The sequence below is a fragment of the Salvia splendens genome, chromosome 11, assembly GCF_004379255.2.
Source record: "Salvia splendens isolate huo1 chromosome 11, SspV2, whole genome shotgun sequence".
NCBI classification, from domain to species: Eukaryota; Viridiplantae; Streptophyta; class Magnoliopsida; order Lamiales; family Lamiaceae; genus Salvia; species Salvia splendens.
The window spans coordinates 3,155,381-3,177,936 of record NC_056042.1 but is presented as its reverse complement, the minus strand read 5'-3'; the positions used below and the strand labels follow the sequence as shown (position 1 = coordinate 3,177,936).

General features: G+C 40.4%; 4 protein-coding genes across 6 annotated transcripts; 1 reads left to right on the top strand and 3 right to left on the bottom strand.

Annotated features, from left to right (window-relative positions):
• Window positions 1–29: 29 nt before the first annotated feature.
• LOC121755978 (cytochrome P450 716B1-like) lies at window positions 30–1,845 on the bottom strand. Its single transcript, XM_042151431.1, has 3 exons — window positions 1,195–1,845; window positions 669–1,098; window positions 30–590 (listed from the first exon to the last, which is right to left on the bottom strand). The coding sequence occupies exons 1-3, from the start codon at window positions 1,696–1,698 to the stop codon at window positions 94–96; spliced, it is 1,431 nt and encodes a 476-aa protein (XP_042007365.1). The 5' UTR covers window positions 1,699–1,845; the 3' UTR covers window positions 30–93.
• An 890-nt stretch (window positions 1,846–2,735) lies between these two features.
• On the top strand, window positions 2,736–7,154 carry LOC121756451. The gene is made up of 11 exons (XM_042152001.1): window positions 2,736–3,103; window positions 3,413–3,534; window positions 3,626–3,795; window positions 4,152–4,233; window positions 4,311–4,341; window positions 4,923–5,191; window positions 5,400–5,654; window positions 5,892–5,993; window positions 6,099–6,146; window positions 6,269–6,356; window positions 6,804–7,154. Exons 1-11 carry the CDS (start codon window positions 2,920–2,922, stop codon window positions 6,974–6,976), a joined length of 1,524 nt encoding a protein of 507 aa, XP_042007935.1. The 5' UTR covers window positions 2,736–2,919; the 3' UTR covers window positions 6,977–7,154.
• Window positions 7,155–7,481: 327 nt separating this feature from the next.
• On the bottom strand, window positions 7,482–11,200 carry LOC121754981. Of its 3 annotated transcripts, XM_042150267.1 has the most exons (4): window positions 11,090–11,186; window positions 10,248–10,338; window positions 7,887–8,786; window positions 7,482–7,811 (listed from the first exon to the last, which is right to left on the bottom strand). In XM_042150267.1, the coding sequence occupies exons 3-4, from the start codon at window positions 8,565–8,567 to the stop codon at window positions 7,719–7,721; spliced, it is 774 nt and encodes a 257-aa protein (XP_042006201.1). In that variant the 5' UTR covers window positions 8,568–8,786; window positions 10,248–10,338; window positions 11,090–11,186; the 3' UTR covers window positions 7,482–7,718. The 3 variants fall into 3 exon arrangements, with proteins under 3 accessions (XP_042006201.1, XP_042006204.1, XP_042006202.1); XM_042150270.1 differs by lacking the exon at window positions 10,248–10,338 and having other exon boundaries at window positions 11,090–11,200; XM_042150268.1 differs by lacking the exon at window positions 11,090–11,186 and having other exon boundaries at window positions 10,248–11,076.
• A 300-nt stretch (window positions 11,201–11,500) lies between these two features.
• Window positions 11,501–22,235, bottom strand: LOC121756096. The gene is made up of 5 exons (XM_042151557.1): window positions 21,905–22,235; window positions 12,435–13,089; window positions 12,097–12,340; window positions 11,813–11,875; window positions 11,501–11,710 (listed from the first exon to the last, which is right to left on the bottom strand). The coding sequence occupies exons 1-5, from the start codon at window positions 22,233–22,235 to the stop codon at window positions 11,624–11,626; spliced, it is 1,380 nt and encodes a 459-aa protein (XP_042007491.1). The 3' UTR covers window positions 11,501–11,623.
• Window positions 22,236–22,556: the final 321 nt, after the last annotated feature.

Here is a 22,556-nt window from a genome sequence, read left to right as displayed (position 1 = left end):
AACCGCAAAAGTACCTTCATATTCTGGGATTTATAATTTCATGTTCTACAAAGTATGAACTTAGGTTTACAAAGGATGTAGCAAATAAATGGTTCAAGCAGTTAGAGCAAGTTCCTTCCTGGGCATAATCTGAATGGGAAGTCCTTGAGTAGGAACCGGCATCGGATCCCTTCTGAAACGGTTATCATTGCAGCAGAGCTTCCACGTGAAGTGCGTAACCAGGTAACGGATTGTGATTAGTGTCTCAATCTTGGCAAACTCGTATCCTGGGCATATACGAGCCCCCCCTCCGAACGGAATGTAAGTGTATGGCGGAACCCCTGCTGGATTCTCAAACCGCCCGGGATCAAACTTTGATGGTTCTGGGAAAATGCTATCATCCATATGAGTCATGCCGCTCACCCACAGAATCTGCCATCCTTTCGGTATCGTGTAACCTTGATACTCGATGTCCTCCAGCGTCTTCCGGAACCCTCCATACAGCGGGGTGAACATGCGGAGAGTCTCCATCGCCACTCTCCAGGTATACTTCATCTTGCCAAGATCTTCCCATGTCAAGAGAGCTCCACCTTTCTTGATCCCTTCTTGCTCTGCAGCTCAATCAATAAAACAATGCTCATTCATTGTAAGAGTGTTGATTGAGCTTATAAAGCTCGAGCTTTGCATACCTACGAGAACTGCTGCGTGTATCTCAGGATGGTTCGCCAGAACTCGTACCATGAAGGTGATCAAGACCGATGAAGTGTCGTGGCCTGCGACCATGATGAGCATAACGTTGTGTATGATCTCATCGTCGGACACTAGCTGGCTGTCGTGAGACGTGAGCAGGCACGTGATTAGGTCTTGGTGAGACGAAGCTCCGGCAGCGAGCTGAGCCCTCTTCTCGGATATAAGATGGCTCAACATCTTCTTAACCTTAGCACTTGCTTTGAGGCTGCGGTTGAAGCGTGTGAAGGGCAGATTGAGAGGGATGGACCAAATCCCATCAATCATCTCTTGGAAATACAACACGAGTGTGTCTCTCACTGCTCCTCTCTCAACACCAAACAGAAGTGAGCATATTATGTTGAATGTCAGCGTCTTCATTAGTGGCAGAACCTGAAATCGGCGGTTAATCGATGAGTTCCATTCGGGCGAGCTCTTACCGAGTCGAGACCCGAGCAACAAAACACACACAAGCTAACCAATGCGTACCTTGAGATTGTTCTTCCCATGCCAATGCATACGGAGGTGCATCAGCACTTCTTCCTCCATCTTACCGATGTAATTCCTCAAGCTATCCGGCTTCAGGAAAGACGAAAGAGCGTTTCGAATCCGCTTATGATCCTCTCCGACGAGCTCCAACAGGCAGCGATCGCCTAAGACCATCCTCACCGAATCTGTCTGCTGATTGCTCAGTTTGTTCCCATCGCCGGAGAAGACAAACCTGTTGGCAGCCTGGCCGTAGATGAACACGGTCGGTGTGCCGAAGAGGCTCAGCTTCGAGACGGCGCCGTATCTCCGGGCTCTGGCGGCGATCCATTCGTCGGCGGTGTTGGCGCGCATTGCCCACAGGAGGCTGAGGCTCTGCCCGATGAACGGGATTCCGAAGGATCCCGGGGGTGTGTTTTTGGGTGATTTTCTTGTTGTGGAGAGGAAGAGGTATATGGGAAGGAGGATGATGAGAGAGAAGAGGAAGAGAGGGAGGAAGGATGGCATTGTGATGGAGAAATCAATGAAGTGGTTGGAGATGTTGTGATTAGCAATATCTTGACTTAGCTGGGTATATGATTGGTTTTTGGATTTATATCAGTTTGTGAGTTCAGAGGTATCTTGTCTTGATGTTGAAAGGCATCTATTGGATTTGGTTCCCTTCCTAGTGATGATGTATGGGTTTATAAATAGCATCCACGTCCGTGCTCTTGCCAACTAGCACGGATGTGAGTCCGGTCCCACTTTTACTCCCTGCTCTTAGACAAGAGTACAACACCAACATTCGTGCTCTTCCGCAAGGACAAACTCAAGGGTCCCACCATTATATTATTCAATTTAAATAAAAACATTTCCACAAAATTAAAATGCATTAAAAATACCCGGAATAATATTACAAATTACAAAAAAAATTAAAAATTATTCCGGGTATTTTTAATGCATTTTAATTTTGTGGAAATGTTTTTATTTAAATTGAATAATGGAATAGTGGGACCCTTGTGCTCGTCCTTGCGGAAGAGCACGGACGTGGGTGTTGTGCTCTTGCCTAAGAGCAGGCAGAAAAAGTGGGGCCGGGCCCACATCCGTGCTCGTTGGCAAGAGCACGGATGTGGATGCTTGAAGGAGTTCCATTTGAGTTCAGCACGAGTTTTAAGAAATACAAAGAAAAGTGCTGAAAAATATAGTGGAACGTGAGACCTATTTTTATATACAATTACTTTTATAATAAAATATAAGGAGAATGAGCTAGTGGAAAGTGTGGTCAACCTACAATATATAGTCAAAATGAACGGAATTTCTAATTGTGAATGAACTAAAATGATTAACCGAGACTTCTCTAATAGCTTGCGGAGGGAGTACTACTATAACGATTTGGCCTGACGTTTGTGAACTATCAATCAACTATCCAATTCTAGGCAAAATCGTTGGTTCGAAATTAATCTATTTTACCAAAAATCTATTGTAGCGACTCAAAGGGGTATAAAAAAATCATTGGTAAAATAGGAAAATATATAAAAGCTATAAACAGAAGAAAAAAAAGGAAAGCTATAAAAGCTAAAGCAGAAATTGGCAGCAGTCTCTATTACACAGCAAATTCCAAATCAAAGAAAGCTACCGCAGCTGCAACTCTCTCAGATCTCCTCACTCCCATCATTCAAACTCACTCTCTCATCACTGCTACTAATAATCATTCCACAATCAATTAATTAATTAATCCAATCGTGTAGAATGGCCTGCAGAAAGAGGGATTTAAGGGAGGAAGGCAAAATCAGAAATGACGCGGCGGCGGCGCTCGGAGATGCCTTGCTGTTTACCACGATGTGCATCATTGGGATGTCCGTCGACGTCCACGCCAGAGATGGTTCTGTTTATTCTGGAATCTTCCACACCGCCTCCGTCGACAATGACTATGGTTTGCTTTTTGGCAATGTTGAATTTTCATGAATTTTCGAATTCCTATTTAGGGGCGAGGAATTTTACCTGTGTTACTGTTTATTGATTGATAATTGTGGTGTTAGAACTTTGATTCGATCTCACTAGCTCGGTTTCCTGTTTGTAATTATTGTATGCTTGTCATATTGGGGGGGGGGGGGAATTCAATTTTTGGATTTCTACTCGCCTGTGATTTAAGTGGAATTGCTTAGTTTTTATGAAAATGTTTTCTAGTTATGTGTTTAAGTGTCTCTCCTTTGTTTAATTGATTGAGTTGTGGTTGTTTTAGCAATTGTTTTGAAGAGAGCAAGGATGATCAAGAAGGGTAGACTAGAGGGCAATGTAGTTAATGGAACGTTCGTCGAAACGCTTGTAGTTCAGTTTGAAGATCTTGTCCAAGTTGTTGCAAAGGCAGGTTGCTTGTGCATTTCTGCATTCTGGAGTTTTGTGCTTACGTTATGGGAAGTGCTTCGGATACTAATAAATGTTCTCTGATTTCCAGGGAGTTGTATTTCCCTCTGATGGAATGAAAGGACATATTGGGGGGGAGGACATCGAGGATTCTGTAGGCTATACTGAACGCTCAGAAATGGATGTAGAAGTGGTAAAAACAAATCAGTTAAAAGCAAACCATGAGGACTCAAACCCTGACACTGTTTTTGATGATGGAAGGTAAACACTCCAGCTGTATTGTGCTCTGTTGGTAATCTACATTTTCTTTTGCATTTTCTGTTTCTTTGGCATGCTATCCCTCTGATGATCAATGTTCGGTTGGCAACTCCTAGTTCCAAGTTTAGTAATATTAAGTAGATATTGACATGTTTAACTAAATTAGAGCAGCCTTAGTTAATTTTCTTAAACTTTCATTATTCTTGTGTTTCCCAGTACTATTTTCTGTTCAATTATTTAGTTTCTATACATTTTTTCTTTCCTTTTCCATTGTTTTATTCTATCTTTTTAGGTCTATTTATTTGGCCACAATCCTTCTTAATGTCATTTTCAATCATCTTTTTGGTTAATGTTGGCAGGCATGTTGAGAATGGCTCACAAGAAACACAGATAGATTTCCAGAATCCCCTCAAGGTTCAAGAGAAGAGAACACTCAGAATTGTATGTTAATATATATTATTAGCATATAATATTCCCTTTAAATTATTGCTTAAATAATCTTACTCTTGGTTTGGCAGAATGGTGTAGCTCAAGACCCAAGCCTAAGCAGTGAGTTTCCTTCTTGCTCCCTCCTGAATAATATTGATGCACACACAGCTCCTCTACAGACAGATCCAATAACAAAGAGGACTTTAATACTCCATATTATTAGATGCATTACCTGTTCTTCTATACGATTAAATGCAATCTTTTCATTCTCCTATTTAACTTTTTTGAGAATATGTTTGTTTAGGCATATTATAGGTCTTCCAACTTATGCAGCATCCTTCCTCTAAAGTGCTAACATAATATAAGTGATTGCTTCCTAACAAATTTAGTGCTAAACATCATGTGTATTACATTCCTTTCCCTATTAGGTAAATAGTCATAGTTAATAACATTTAAATTAAAATAGTACTCATGCTTTATGAAAACTCAACATAATTAGGTAACTGTTGAAATACCAGTATCTTTGGTGGTTGGTGGTTGATAGTAAACAAAATATATGTTGTTAGGTAGTGACTACTGTAATACGATATCACTACTTCAATTAATCATCCTGCTCATACCAATATAGCCTTTATATTTGATAAGATTCTGTTTCTCTAAGTTGTAAGGAGATTTTAAATTCTGTTTTATTTTCTATGAAGTCACCAGTTGTGAAGCTCAATCAGATGCTGTCCGTGTTGAAGAGGGTGTCGCGTGCCTTGAATTGCAAGAAGTGTCTACCGGCCATTCTAGGGCACTTGAGTATCAGAATCAAGAGAAGGCTACCACGAATGGGACTGTATCAGCTGTGCCTTTCCAACCAAAGCACTCTGTTGCGTCAACTCCCACTGTCAATGTGAAATCAGAATCATGCCTCAGTGCATCATCAAATCCCTTCCTAAAAGGTTCAAGTGTCAAGAGAGCTGCTAAGGTACTCTCGATGTCCTTGCATGACTACATTCAAAATTTGGAATTTGGTTCCTATTAAGAATAATTACTCTAATCTGGGTTGATTATGTCGATACTTGCCTAGGGGGTAGGTGTGCCGGAAAACTGTTTCCGTATCGTGGATGCCTTTTTAAATATCATATTGTTCACAGCCCTGTTGTTACAATTTTTATAGTTATTTTCCTTCTCAGGAATCTAAGCTCAATCCTGGAGCTAAAATGTTCTGTCCATTGACGATGCAACATAGAACAGTGACTCCTCCTGCATTCCCTAATGGAGCCACTGATTTTTACATGACAAGAAGCTACACATTGACACCAATGGCAAGTGCACGTGAAGAAGTTGATGGAAATTCATTTGATCATTCCTCTGTACCTGTTAAGTTTGTACCACATAATAATGTTACCTATGGGCATGGCGGCAATGGTGCTCCATATGTTCAACCTGTGAGTGAAAGTTCCATTTGTTTATGTCCTATATCACACGAAGTTACGAACTCAGATCCTTCAATAGTATAAAATGTCAGTTGCTGCTATATTCAATCACATACCTCCCAAAGTTAACTTTCCGTCAGTGGATTGCTAAAGGATGGTTGGGAAGCTCGTTTAGAATTTAAGGGCATTTGTGTTTTATGTCAACTGAAGCTTTAGTTTTGCTTGTACTTAGCATTATTGTATGTACAGGTTATTGGTCAAGTGGTGAACAGAACACAACCTGTTAGATTTACCGGACAATATCAGAATTTACAAACAAGCTATGCTTATGGCCATCCAAACTTACAAAATGTACGCCACGGGTGCTTAAGAGTCATACTGTGATATACCATCCTATTAGTAAAGAACTTACTTTGCAAGAGTCATTTAATCTTTTCAATCAATTAACATTCTCAGGTTATGCTTGGACGAGGGCCTCTTGCTTGTATGCATCCTGTTTCTAGTGTAAGATGATGTTTTATATCTACTTTTCATTCTTAGTTTCTTTCACTTTCACGGGGGTAGCTTTGATTGTACAGTAGCCAATGTGAATTTTACTAATACTTCGCTGCTATAAAAACAAACAGGATGTTGTACAGAGTGCATCTGGGTTCTCTCCAGCAGCTATGCAGCCTGTACCGACCCTGCATCAAGTGCATCCTCCTAAGAATCATGGTATGCATGCGGCTGTGTGAGAGAAGTTATTAGCTCGATATTAGAAGCCATGAGTATTGAAAATGAAAAGATTGAATTCAAATGGTTTCTTTCACAGGTTGCTTAATCTATAAAATACTACTATCATTCTGCTGGTTAAGTTTCTTGTTTTGCACTAATAGAGCCGCAGGTGTTGTGTTTTAGTATTAATACTTTGACCTCGAGGATCACCCCATAGGCTCATGAAAAAAATGCATTATGCTGGAGTATTTTAGCTCAATTATTTATGATAGATTTTGGTTAGTAAAAATTTCCAACAATGTCCTGTTGAATGTGGTTAAAACAAAAATGGTACGATTGTCATGCTCGTTAGTTATGGTATTTTTACTTGGAGATTGAAGTAGCTATACATCTGTTTGTGTTTAGTATACGTGGCACTTAACCAAAGAGGTTGTGTTGTCTTCATAGGAAATGCTCCGGCTCAGGCACTGCAGCTATGCATGACTCCCCCGATTATGGCAAATGTACCCCAGCCTTTTATTCTCCCAAGTTCAATTCCGATTTCACAGCCTCTATATCCCGTATTGCGGCCAATTGCAGTTCCAGGGCCCAATGGCTTCTTCAGTACCAAGTTTGCTTGAAATCGTTCCTTTTTCATGAAATTTTGACATATACTAGTTTGGTCTTCTTCAAGTTCATACAAAATTCACTTTCTTTTTTTTCATCAATATATATGTACACTTTTGTTTTTGAGAGATTGAGGCATTTTTTCATTGTAATTTGAAAATTTTGTCTAATTATTGTGTGATTCTGTTTTTATTCTTGAGGTGTTGGCTGTTCGTTCCATAATGAGCTTCAAAACGTTCGGCTTGAGGTTTATTTTGTGTAACAGTAATTGATTAAATTATTTATACATTCTTTTTTGTTCGTGGCAATAGCAAAACTACATTTTTGTGCAGTATATGAATTTCATTATATTGCAAAGTGCAAACCTCAGTTGATGTGGAGCTGAGGCTTCAGAGCTTATAATCTGACAAACTCTGACTACATGTATGATACACCCACACCAATTACAATTATTTATTAATCCATAATTATGATTTATAAAAGTTAGTAATCAAGAGCAAATGCACTAGAGTGTGTGCCTTAACATAATATCAAAACTTGATAAATTTAACTGCACCCTCATGGGGTCCACATCTATTTGAATCTATAGCAATGAAAGAGAAAAAAATTTCCTCCTAAATCCAGAGGAAGAGAAAATTACTAGTAGTTCTAGTTTTTAAACACCATATACCAGATATGAGGGTACCATTTGTGCTTCTTTGTTGAACTTAAAGTCAGAGAGATCACAGGACGAGGCGTAAATTTAGCATTATTGCATCACGGGACAGTATCTTCGATCTCAACTTGTGTAGCTGAAGTTGGCTGTTCATCAACTTTCACCGGGGTCTCTTTTGAGTTTTCCTGCAAAGCCTGGTACACAAAGTAGATGGGCATGAAAACTCACTATCTGAAACGACTATGTATAGTTTATTTCTGCTTTCGTACCTTTAAAAGCTCAGTCATCCTTCCAGCTCCATAGTTGCACAAAGGCTCTGTATGTGGCGTCTCAGTCGGAAATGGCTCATTACCAATACCGGTGTCTAGTTCTGAAACGATAGCTGAGTTTTCTGGTGAAGATTTCAATGATTCCTCAAGTTTAGTATCTGAAGTCTGGGAAGAGGTCTTAGCATCAATATCTGTTGGGGTGCCTTTATTAAACGAGCCATTATCATGCTGCTGGCTACCTTGGGAAACTTGGCAGCTGGGATAAGGTTGCACAGGAAGAGAAACCTGGCCAACTGGTATGGATCGACCCGGTGGTAACATGGATAAAGGTTCAACCATGTGCACGTCAGCATCTCCATTGTTGCAATCTTGTGATCCATTTGGATAACTAATGGGTTGAGGTGCAACGGGAGCAGCAGGTGCTCTCCCGGGTGGTGCATATTTGCGTTTCGAAGGCACCACAGGAGTCTGACTCTGGTTTTCAAAATTGAAATGGACGTCACTTCTTCTTATCATTTGAACACGTGGGGCAACATCGTTTTGTGCTGTAATTGGAGCACAATGTCCTGGCTTGAAAACAACACCTCTCAAGTTGGTACTCGAGTAGCCAATTCTAACAGTAAGCAGATAGCCAGAGTCAAATGAGGCTTCAATGACACCAGTTACTGACTGGCCCACCATACTCTCGGTTTCCTCTGAGAAAGGTGAGCTATGCCTCCTTCAGAACTGGGCGTGTGAGCCGCTTCAGCTTGCTTTAAGCTTGGATATTTACGTGGACGACCACGTCTCCGCTTTGCTGGCTGGACGAACATGCCAGAGCTCTCCCCTTCATCAATTAGATTCATATTATAACCTTACTGTAAAGTGTATTCTCACTTCCTAGTTATTTAGTCCTTTGCCCTGCAAGAAAAAAAAGCCAAATCTTTAATTCATATGCCATTGGCAAGATTGGAAATTTGGAAGACAACTAAATAGAGTAACAAATAAACAATATAGAGCTTCTTTCAGTTTTTACTTTTTTCTGTGTTGTGGCACACTTAGACCCTTAGAGGAACCATAACAGGATGAAAACTGAATTGTATATTTGTACTAGATTACTTGACAATCATGAATTGTTAATTTCTACATCAATATATCATTTCCCAGCCAAATTTCACAAACTAGTAGAGCTATATCCCATAGGACATCAGAATTTTATGCACCTAGGCAGCTTTAGATCTAACAACAATGTTCAAGCAAAAGACATGAAAATATATTGTTCTTGACTTCCAGATGCACTTTTACTATAAGAAAAATTGGCAGAAAAATTGCTTATCTAGTTTTTGGAAAGAGTAATAATATTCACAAGAGAAATGTTAAAATCACAATTTGATAAGAATAGGTCTGTAGCATTTTCTATTTTCATCATGTTAGATGATAGAGTAGGCATTATTTTCTAGTATGCATTCTAGATCGATATTAATAATGTTATAGAACAATCAAATATCAGAAGGCCAAAATTAATAACATTAAATCACTTATACAGATATATGATAAGCTTTAACCTTCAAAAAGATGTTAAGAGAAAATAAACTTAACTGGGAAGGTCCAAAAAGGGAACAAATAAAAAAATCACTTCAAAAAAAAGAAAGATCAGGATAAACTAAAGCCAATGTAGATGGTAACACAAGCAATCATGACTTATATACCTTTGGGGATCACCTAAGAAATTCATAAGATTTACTATTAAATTATAAGAGCAGAGAAAGATGTAATCAACTGCAGAAGACACATGGTATGACCTAAGGAAAGAGATGGGTGTCAGGAAATTCTACAAGATGAGAAAGATTATGTAGGCGGGAAGGTGAAGTTTTGATTTAGGTTTACTTTTTTGTGAAGGCAGAGGACATCGAATTTTATACGCAAAAAAATTGACAGCTTTTATGAAAATTCATGCAACGAAAATCACCATATTTTCTCCATATTATGAATAGAAAGTAGTAAACCAGCTACACTTTGTTCAGCACAAATGTGAACTTCGAGTCAATAATCAAGAAACATGCCTCTTACATTTACTCAAGCAACTCAGCATGTGAGAGAAAAATAACGTTACATTTGTTCCGCTGTTAGTGGCTTATACGAATTGGGCACGTAGATTTAAAAGTTGTGTTTTGTATGTAAAGTGGTAGGGTAAAGGTAAACTAAAGTTGCCTAACTTTTTGGTTATGGCAGCCCAACAAGGTATATAAGTCACTTGTAGCGGGACAGAGAGAGTACAAGAGAACTAAATAAATTTGACAAATTATTCCATTTAATGATAGTAATATAAATCAATATCAAACATTAGAAACAGTACAATAATAGGTCGAGGCAGGTCCATACCCACTTTAGCAAATATACAGAACAAAATCCATCCTTTGGAAGTGCAGTAGCATTGACCTCTATGTTTTTCCTTTTTCGTCTTCTCTATTTGCTGGAAAAGGTTGGCTGTTACATATTTTTTCATGACACACGTTTGGATAACTAAATATCCAAAATATTCAAATAGTTTCACATAGTTCTGCAGAATATTCCACTTTTCTGAGATACAGGCATGTAAACAAGATAAAAAACGCCCCCATGGTAGATTTTCATAGTAATTGCACCTTATGTAGTTCTTAATTAATTAAAAATAACAGTAAGATAGGAACAAGTTATGCTTGCACTATAACAAAGCACATTTTCCAATTTCCACAGGAAGGAAGCTCCATGAAAGTGCAACTATAAATACTACAGTATTAGACAGAAGTACAGAACTCAATACACACAGCAATGATGCTCGGTAGATTATGCAAAATAACTCACAATCAGCCCTAAAGGCAAGCATAGCATAAGGCAAAAAGAAAAAAAAAATTAACAGTTGCTCCCTACAGCAACATCACCTACATGTATTTGATCAAAATTATAAATATATAAAATAAACATTAGGGCAGTTTGAAAAATACCTATCTCAATTTTTCTATAGCAAGATACAAATTTTGGATATGCCTAACCTAGAGCAGGAAGGTAACAAATAAAATTTAAACAAACAACAAAATCAAGACCAAGAGCAGTTGCACCAAATCATATGAAACGATTCAACATGAATTCAACGCCGTAACAAATGAGCTCCAAGACAAGCGTGTGAATGAATAATTGCGCTAAAATTAAAGAAAATGAAGATTAAAATGGTGAGAAAACACTACCTTGAAGCCGTGGTGAGGATTTTGTAAGTCAGAATTATTGATTATTGAGAAATAATGAAGCTGAACCATACTTCTGAATTTATTAATTTTATTTAAACCCTGAAGAGCTTTTTGAGAAATTAAATTTGACCTCGATTACCCCACGTTTACATTATGCACTGCAATTATCAAATGACACGTGTAAAAACGTGTCAATGGCCTTTTTAATACTCCTACTTGATTTTAAAATTTTAGTTAAATTTGTTTTGCATATCATGTTTAACATTTAGCATAAATTATAGAGTTATTGATTGGATCTGACTTTGGATCAAAATTATCGATTTATTTTAATTTTACAACTAACCAAGATACTTATATATTTGAATTTTTTTACAAGTTACTTATGTATCAATTGACATTATCAAACGTCAATTACAAAAACATCATATTTTAGGTAGCGAAATGACTTCGTATCATATAACAGGAATCACTATATATCTATACAAAATCATGGGCTGACATATGGTGAAAACAGGAATATGAATAACTAGTGAATCATATTTTTGCAGCAGGTTTTCTGGAGGCAGTTTTCTTCTTGGCAGCTGTTTTCTTCTGTGTGTTTTTGAATCCCTTTCCGCTATCCTGTTATCACAATGGATGTAATCAGATTAGCAAAATGGCAAATGCATCAACACACATCATCTATAAGCAACTTGAAAAGCTGATTAGAAGAATGGAATATACCCTTTGATACTGTCTGTAAGCAATTCGCCCTGTCAATTCCTGCCCATTTTTCGCCACATAAACCTGAACACATAGCAACATAAGCGAACTAAGGAGATTATAGAAGATCCCGAAGACTTCAAGATAACCAAGGCATGCCTCACAAATTCTAGTATCACTTATTTATAACTAACATATTAGAATATGATGGCCTAAGTTAATTTACTAAACTTGACAATAATTGGAGAAGAGTAGTTAGAAATGTGAACAATGCACTCCTTATGACAAAATGAAGTTTCACTTACTTTTCTTCCATTTTGGCCTGTGTGCCATGTACCACTGCATCCACTTCCACTGACAGATGATTGCCCATTTCTGCTCCCAGCATTTTTTCTAGCAGATGCTTTGGGGGTAACCCAGCCCCTGGAATGTTCTGAAATGACATCAACCTGAGAATTCTTGGTGTTCTTCCTGCTTCTTTTGGGAGTTTTCTCAACAGTTTGTCTGTGGCTGGTTTGCCTTGAATTTTGTTCACCGCTAAACTGACCCCTGAAGACAAATGGACTAATCAAATGAGAACTCATTCAAAGGAAGAAAATACGAACAACAAGTGAAATGGTAGTTAATAATCGTAGTTACATACATGTAATCAATTACTGATGCATTTTGTTGCTTCATGTCCTGGTTGTTGCCTACTTCCAAGGGGAAGAAATGGGGTAACCTTTCTCGAACTAATTTCTGAATTCTTGAATCATTGTGGAAAAAGTAGCAATGAGCAGGAGGGAGATTAGTCTTCTTATCTCTGTTCACCCCACTGCCAGCTTGCTGACAGTTAATTTTTGGCATACACTTATCATTCAAACCAGAGAAATATTCTTTGCAGAACTCATCAAAAGCAGGGGTCGGAATAGAGGAGCTCTTCTCTGGGCATAAATCTTTCCATAAGTCTTTGGTTTGGTGCTTGCCAACTGATGTTTTAGCTCCTTTACAATTGTCTGTTTTTTTCTCCTCCGGAGACAAAACCACAATTGGGGGCTCTCTGAGCATGTCTTCAGTTGTGGAAGGATCATCAGAATCAGAATCAGAATCAATCAACTGGAACCTTCTTAAGGGACTTACAGTCAGTTTTGGGAATATCATATTGCTGCCTCTTGATTGAACATTGATGGAAGCAGAAGAACTTGGGAACTCTTTGCCCTTTGTTGAAATCCATTGGTTTCCAGGTTCAGAAGTGACAACTTTCTTCCTGTGCAGTGATAGTTTTGAACTGCTACATACAGAATAATTGGGAAGAGTGCCTGCTTTTTTCAGAAATAATCAATATTCACATATACATGGGACGGCAGATCAAATAAAAATATTCAAGAAACTCAGAAGCAGGTGGTACGAGCACAAGCATCTACTTTTGTGAGAGAAAAATGGTTTTTGAAGGTTCATGGTACAAATCAGTGATGACTGAAGAAGATAACTTTGTTATGATTTTTGGCAAATGTATCTTTCACAGTGTTTTCAAGCAATTTTGGCATAAGACAAACATTGTTTCTGAGTGGTCAACAGGTCAAGTAAAGCTGATAACTTGAGATAATATTGGCTGTCACTCCTATGCTTTATAACTATAATTGCACAGCAATTCTCCACAAACTACCCAGGATTCTACTATCCACAATTTACGGAGGACTGGCAGGCAGGCATATAAGGCTGATACGTTTGTCATGTTTCATCAGATTCAGAACACTGATAGTTTTTGACTCAATAGTCCATACTCCCTCCGTTCCATAGTAATGGAGGCGTTTCTTTTCAGCACGGAGATTAAGAAAATTGTGTTATTTAAGTTAGGTAAAGGGAGAATAAAGTAAAAAATGAAAAAAGGTAGAGAGATGAAGAGAGAATAAAGTATGTGTGGAGAAATGTGTTGACTTTTACTAAAAAAAAGGAAATGACTATTACTATGGAACATACCAAAATGACTCTATTACTATGGAACAGAGGGAGTACTTCAAAACTGGGACAAGATGGTGTCAAGCACAGAAAATGAACACCTGGCTCAGAATGAATCAAGTTCTACCCGCTAAAGAGTACTGATGACCTTCTACAATATAAAATAAGTACATACAAGCAGAATATTTATGATTTTGGGGTATGCCATTGAAAATCTCAAGATAGATTTCAATAATCGTCCAAAAGAATCGATAGCATTTCCAATGTTACCAGTTGCACAAACATGGAAGTCTTCAGATAAGAAGGAATGTCAAGTACATAAATAAAAATTTCATGTTGTAAATATCAGTTTTTTGCAACTCTGACTCAACTTTTGAAAGCAACTACGGGTTACAACCTTCATCAGAGCATCCGCAGCGGGACGTCCGCCATTAGGCGTGGGAGGGACGGATGCGGACGTCCGCTGCGGACACCGCAGATCTGCGGCTTACAAACGACATCTGTTGGAACGTCCGTCGTGACGTCCGCCATTGCGGGTTCCCAACGGACGTCCCGATTTTTAATTTTTTTATATAAAATAAACTCTATATATACAGCTCGTTGAACTTCATTTCATTCGCACCACCTGTTTCGAGTTTTTCTCTCTCTACGTTTCTTTTATATATAAAAAATGACTAGTGGTAGTAGTGGTAGTGGTGCGGGTGCTGATGACGTACGCCGGCAAATTAAAGAACAGTTGCGGGCCATTAAGTCCAGGGAGATAAATCGCGCGATACAAGTGGCCTTGCAGCAGCAGCAGCCGGTGGTACCTCGACCCATCCATCGTCGAACTATAGTACCTCGGGACCACATCGCTGCACACCGTCGGTTATATGAGGACTACTTCACTCCGGAGCCGTGGTTTGGGGAGAGCATGTTCCGGCGATGTTTTAGGATGCATCGTCCGCTATTTCTGCGTATCGTGGGCGCTTTAGAACGTCGATACGAATATTTCAGGATGAAGGAGGATGCGGTTGGTAAACCCGGCCACACGCCCATACAGAAGTGCACTGCCGCAATCAGAAGCTGGCATACGGAGGTGCGGCCGACATGTTAGATGAGTACCTCCACATCGGCAAGACGACTGCCCGCGAATGTCTAAAGTATTTTTGTGAGGACGTTAGAGAGATATTCGGGGATAGGTATCTTCGGAACCCTACCTCGGAAGATTGCCAGACTCTGATGGATATGCACGTGAGTCAGCACGAGTTTCCGGGAATGTTGGGCAACATAGATTGTATGCATTGGGAGTGGAAGAACTACCCCGCCGCCTGGAAAGGGGTGTTCACTACCGGTTTCAAGGGCAAGAATCTCACGATGATCCTCTGTCTACCGGCTGTGGATTTAGCATGCGTATTTTGGAGTAGCCGGGTCGAACAACGACATCAACGTCCTACAGTCGTCGTCCCTTTTCAACGACTAGTGTATGGGCGTTGGTCCGGCCGTCAGTTTCGTCGCCAATGGCAAATAGCACAATATGAGCTATTATTTGGCGGATGAGATATACCCTATGTGCCCGTCTTTGTGAAGACAATCAGATGCGCAACAGATGAAAAGAAGATCTATTTTGCGGGTCGTCAGGAAGCAGCGCGCAAGAATGTGGAGCAAGCATTTAGTGTGCTCCAGACTCGATGGACGGCAGTGAAGGGTCAATCACGGCTGTGGTATATTGACAGCATCGCTGATATCATGTACGCATGTATTATCACGCACAACATGATTATCGAAGATGAAGGTCCAGCACTGACTGATTGGGTCAATGATGATGTTGATACTGTCGGTCCAAGCCACGACGTGGCCACCGCCAATGTACGTATGGGGATACCCCATGAAGAGGCCGATCGAGTCCGTACATTTGCCGACATGTGCCAACAACAAGCCCATATTTGACTCCAGAACGATATAATTGAAGAGCTATGGACGCGGCGGGGTCGTCGTTGATATTTATAATGTAATTTGTTTAGACTTTTTTTTGTTGAAATGTACTTTTTTATTTTTTTTATTTAATGAAATTATCATTCACTTTCTCCGTCCGTAGTCGTGTCGAAATTTTAATTCCGTAAATTGTTTAATTTGGTGAATTTGTGAATTTTTATTATTATGGATGTCCGTCGGGACTCGGAATGTCGGTCGGGATGTCCTTATGATGTGACAGTGCAGTGGGATGTCCTTATGACGTGGCATGAGGTGTTTTTGAGAAGTCCGTCGGGATGTCCGCCGGGACATCCGTCCTACTGTGGATGCTCTCAGTACACATTGGAATAGCATTAGAGTACTACATGTAGTACATCATGAAGACAAATTTTTTACATGATATAACCAACTTTATGCCTTATTCTACTTCGGCACAATCAAATAAAATACAACCTTTTCAACTATGTGTACTTTGTAAAGATTATAAACTTAGGTAAATAGAAAATTTTTTTACCTAATAGGTTCTACATCAATTATGAAACAACAATTCAATGTAAACAATGTACTCATAGAGAAGATATTGCAAAGGATTAATCAATATCTTTGAAATTCAGTACAACCCAATCAAATCGCCTTCTTTGGTTTAAGCCCACCGCGTAGAGATTATAAAATTCATCATGCTAATGCAGTATTTTACCATTTTAAGTTCTATAAACTCATCTAAACATCACCATATTGAAGCATACATAGAGTGATTTAAACCGTAGCCTAATTTGTGCTGAAAACGTAGTTCGATATAAACTCAAAACCTAAATGTTGGGTCGTGATACCGCCGATCTCACACACGCACGAACGAGGAAATAAAGCACGCAAACGATATAACGTGGTTCGGTGATAATCCACCTACGTCCACGGAGAAGATGACCGGAATCTTATTGATGGAACTCTCAATACAAGAACTTCACACTCACAATCTATCACTCTAAGCAAACGCTAGCTAGTGCAAGAATTCTCTTCTAATTGTGTGTGTAATCTGTGTTCTGCGTCTCTCACTACTGAGCTCTATCGAGCTATTTATACAAGATGCAATCAAGAAATAAAATCCAACTAACTCTATTTCCCAAAGTTAGTTATAACCGCTGCTCGGCTAAAACCGAACTGCCATTCTTGGTTAGCAACCGAACTGCATTTCTCGGCTATCAACCGAACTGCCATTCTTGGTTAGCAACCGAACTGCCTTTCTCGGCTAGCTCAAAGCCGAGCTTTATTTCTTGATCTCTTCTCGGAGCTGCCGAGGCTCCACCACTCGATCACAACCGGACTCAAAGCCGAGCTTCATTTCCGAGCTCAGAAGCCGAGCTCCAGTAGTTTGCATGGACACACTTTCACAAATCTCCACCTTGTCCTTGCAAAACTCCATCAATATCTGGATTCCCTTCTCAATCCTTGTTACAAGCTTCAACACTCCACAATCTCAACCAACTTCAAACAATGTTTGAATTTCGAAGTTGGCAGAGATTTTGTCAACATGTCTGATGCATTTTCTTCGGTAGGAACTTTCACCACATTGATCTTTCCACTTTGAATCTCATCTCTGATGAAGTGTCTCCTCACATCTATATGCTTCGACCTCTCATGGAACATTTGATGTTTTGCTAAACATATAGCCGAGTTGCTGTCACAGTTAATCTTCACTGCTCCCAGCTTCATTCCTAAATCTTCCAAGATTCCTTGCAACCATTTTCCTTCCTTTGCAGCCTCAGTCAGAGAAATATACTCAGCTTCGGTTGTGGACAGTGCAACCACAGACTGCAAATTTGATTTCCAGCTGATTGCTGTGCCATATAGTGTGAAGATGTAACCACTCTGAGACTTTCTGTTGTCTAAGTTAGCCGCATAATCCGAGTCACAGAATCCTTCTAGGACTTCCCTCTCCTCAGACCAAACTCCACCACCAAACTTCAAGCCAACCATGACAGACCCTTTCAGATATTTCAGAATCCACTTTAGTGCTGCCCAGTGATCCCTACCTGGATCAGCCATATATCTGCTTGCAACGCTTATGGCATGAGCCACATCCGGCCTTGTACATATCATCAAGTACATCACACTTCCCACTATATTTGCATAGGGTATCCTGCTCATCTCTTCTCTATCTTCAGCTGTCTTTGGCATCTGTTCTTTACTGAGTTTGAAGCAGCTAGCCAATGGAGTGGATACTGACTTTTCACTCCTTACCTGGTATTTTTCTACCACCTTTCTGATATAATCAGCCTGAACCAATTTCAGTTCTTTCTTCTTTCTGTTCCTGACAATATCCATACCCAAGATTCTCTTGGCTTCCCCAAGATCTTTCATATCAAATCTCTGCTTCAACTCCTCCTTGACAGACAGCAGCTCACTTTTGCTTGATCCTGCCAGCAGAATATCATCCACATACAGCAGTAGATAGGCCAGTATTAGATTTCCACTTCTCTTGACATACACGCAGCTATCAAAACTGGATCTCTCAAATGCCATCAATTCCATCTGCTCATGAAACTTCTTGTTCCACTGCCGGCTGCTTTGCTTGAGCCCATATAGGCTTTTCTTTAACAAGCAAACTTTCTTTTCTTCTCCCGGCTTCTCAAAACCCTTAGGCTGCATCATATAGATCGTTTCCTCTAGATCTCCATGCAAAAATGCTGTCTTCACATCAAGTTGATGCAGCTCCCAGTTGAAATGAGCAGTCATGGCCAAAAAGATCCGAATGGAAGTGTGCTTCACCACTGGAGAGAACACCTCTGTGTAGTCAATACCCTCTACTTGTGTGAATCCTCTAGCAACCAGCCTTGCCTTAAACCGTATGCTTTCAACTTCCCCCACCTCTACTTTCTTCTTAAACAGCCATTTGCAACTGATCAGCTTCTGAGTCCCTGGATCAGTCACCAAAATCCAAGTCCCATTTTTCAGCAAGGACTCTATTTCTTCTTCCATGGCCTTGATCCATTTCTGACTTTCCTTGCAACTCATGGCTTCTTCATAGGTTGAGGGTTCTGAAAACATGAGTACTTCTGCTACACATAGAGCAAAGAAGCTCATGTCATAATCTGAGAATCTGCTAGGTAGGCCTGCATTTCTTCTTGGATTTCTTCTGGCCCCTTGAGCTGCAGCAGCCTGCTGCACTGGTGACTCCTGCTCACCTGTGTTCTGAGTATGTTGAGAGCTAGTTGCTCCACCTTCTTCTTGATTTCCTGTGATCACAACATCCTCATCAGTGTCTGTTCCAGCAGATTCTCCACCAAACTCAAGGTTTTGCATTTCAGAGCTACTGCCACCACCAGAGGGCTTCCCATCATCTTTAAATGGCATCTCCTCTTCATTGAATGTCACATCTCTGCTCACAATGATATTTCTGCCTTCTCTATCCAAATTCCACAATCTGTATCCTTTTACCCCATCTTGGTATCCCAACAACACACATTTCTTTGCCCTTGGCTCCAATTTACTCTGCTTAATGTGTGCATAAGCAGCACACCCAAACACCTTCAAGGCTGAGTAATCACCTAGGCTTCCATACCATCTTTGATCTGGGGTCTCATTGGATATAGCAGATGATGGACACTTATTGATCAGATTAGCTGCAGTAGAGACAGCCTCTGCCCAGAATCTCTTTGGCATTCCAGAGTAGAATAGCATGCACCTCACCCTTTCTAGCAATGTCCTATTCATTCTTTCTGCCAGCCCGTTCTGTTGAGGATTTCTTGGCACGGTCCTATGCCTTCTTATCCCTTTCACCTTACAGAAACTATCAAACTCCGCAGACAGAAACTCCATGCCATTATCAGTCCTTAGATATTTAAGCACTGAGCCCTTTTCATTCTCATATCTAGCATGCCATTCTCTAAATTTTTCAAAAGCTTGGGACTTCTCTCTTAGAATGTAAATCCACACTTTTCTTGAGTAATCATCTATGATGGAGATGAAATACTTACCTCCACCTATGGATTCAGTTTGGGATGGCCCCCACAAGTCACTGTGGGCATACACAAATGGGGCTGATGAAGTGTGTTTCCCACCAGAAAATGGCAGCTTCTTTGCCTTTCCTAGAATGCAAGATTCACATTTCTTTAGGCTGTCTGATGCACTTAACTTCATCACTCCTTGTTTAGCCAGCTCTCTTATGCCTTTCTCACCCACATGTCCAAGCCTGGCATGCCATAGATGCAGGTCTTCTGTCTGGGCAAGATTCACAGCATCAACCACGGTTTCACCCAGCAAATAGTATAGGCTGTTCTTTCTCTGGGCCTCCATCACAATTCTGGTGCCTTTTGTTACTGTGAGGATCCCATCACCAGAGTTGAATCTGCACCCTTTTGACTCTAGCATTCCAAGAGATATTAAATTTCTCTTGATTTGAGGAATGAATCTGACTTCTGTGAGAGTCTTCATACTCCCATCCTTCATCCTCAATCTGATGTTCCCAATGCCCTTGACATTGCACACTTGATCATTTCCTAGCATCACTGATCCTTCCCAAGCTGATAATTCTTGGAACCAAGATTTGTGTGAGCAAATGTGGAAGGAGCACCCTGAATCCATGATCCAGCATTCTTCAATCTTGGCCCCTGAGTGGATATTCAAAGCTTCATTATCTTCAACATCCTGAGCCAGATCAGCAGTCTCTATGTTCCCAGCCTTTTCTTGCTCTTGTTTCCTCTTCCAAGCAAAACAATGCTTCTTTAAATGGCCCGGTTTCTTACAGTAGTGACAGCTTCTCTTCTCCTTCCATACTCCACCTTCTTCCTTCTTCTGGAACTTCTTCTTGGAACCCCTTTTATTCTGATTATTTTTCACATGCAGACTCTCAGCTACTGGATCAGTTTGTTTGTTATTAGCCTTCTGCGATTCCTTCATCTTCAATGCAGAATGAATCTCTTCATAGGTGACCTTGGTTTCTCTTCCAAGAAGCACTGCATCCTTGAAGTGCTCATAACTTTTAGGCAGGGAATTGAGCAACATCAATGCCTTATCCTCATCTTTAATGACCTCATCGATATTCTCAAGATCATCTATGCATTTCCCAAACTCCTCGAGCTGTTCAGAAATGCTCTTCCCATCTGAAAACTTGAAAGCAAGAAGCCTTTGCTTCAAATGTAACCGGTTCGCCAGAGACTTGGTCATGTACAATGACTCAAGTTTCCCCCATACTCCTGCAGCCGTCTCCTCCTTGGAAACTTCCCTTAGCACCCTGTCCGTGAGGTTCAAGATCAGGGTGCTATAAGCCTTATACTGCATATCTTGAAGCCTTTGCTTCTCCTTTTCATCAGCATCAGGTTTGCCTTCTTTAGCGTCACCTTCATTCTTCAAGATATCCCATAGGCCTTGCTGCATCAAGATGGCCTTCATCTTCAGCCTCCACAGCCCAAAATCGTTTCTCCCGGTGAACTTTTCCACCTCGAACTTGGCTGTAGACATTTCTCAAAACGAGCGGTGGGCAATCGCCAAGATCAGCTTATACAACGGAACCTCTAGACACGAACTCACCCAGAAACCAATCAATCGGCAAATCGTGGAAGTCTTCCCACAGACGGCGCCACTTGTTGGGTCGTGATACCGCCGATCTCACACACGCACGAACGAGGAAATAAAGCACGCAAACGATATAACGTGGTTCGGTGATAATCCACCTACGTCCACGGAGAAGATGACCGGAATCTTATTGATGGAACTCTCAATACAAGAACTTCACACTCACAATCTATCACTCTAAGCAAACGCTAGCTAGTGCAAGAATTCTCTTCTAATTGTGTGTGTAATCTGTGTTCTGCGTCTCTCACTACTGAGCTCTATCGAGCTATTTATACAAGATGCAATCAAGAAATAAAATCCAACTAACTCTATTTCCCAAAGTTAGTTATAACCGCTGCTCGGCTAAAACCGAACTGCCATTCTTGGTTAGCAACCGAACTGCATTTCTCGGCTATCAACCGAACTGCCATTCTTGGTTAGCAACCGAACTGCCTTTCTCGGCTAGCTCAAAGCCGAGCTTTATTTCTTGATCTCTTCTCGGAGCTGCCGAGGCTCCACCACTCGATCACAACCGGACTCAAAGCCGAGCTTCATTTCCGAGCTCAGAAGCCGAGCTCCAGTAGTTTGCATGGACACACTTTCACACTAAAAACTCTATCAGAATGACCAACAAAACGGAAAACAGCAATAAAAGGGGGGAATCTACGATACCTCTAGAACAACCTTCATCGGAAGAAAAGCCCTCAATGTCATCATCCACACACTGATCCTTGCACTCCACCTTTGGTTCCTCGGGCAAGGGCGGGGGGCGGGGCGTGATTACACGACGGAGCCTTTTGAAGTCCCTCGGTGGCTCCGAAACCCTAATCGGGCATTGGAAATCGTCGTCGTCATCTTCTTCAATTGGGCGGAGACTGGGGGCGGGGGGAGGCCGCTTAGCTGGTTGAGGTATGGGGTCGGGCGGAGGGGTGATTTGGGGCTGCGATAGGTCAAAATCGAGCCCTAGAGAGAAGGATGGAGGTTCGAAATCAAAATCCGCCATGGCAACAAAAACAGTGGTTCATTTCTCTTCTTTGAGGAGTGTTATAAAAAGGTGGGGAATTGGGACTAATGAAATTTATTTTAATTTTTAAATGTTGGCGCCAACAAATTTTTATAAATTAAGCCATATTTAGATTTATTTTTCATAGAGCAATTATTAATATAATGGGAAGTAAATTAGATTGAATAATTATTTTAACTATTCTATTAATTCAAATCCAAAAAAAAATTAACTGATCAGTTTTAACTTTTAATTAAAGTCGACATGAGAACTTCATCCTATCCAAAATATAGTTTCTTGAGTTGCGTGCAATGAACTAAA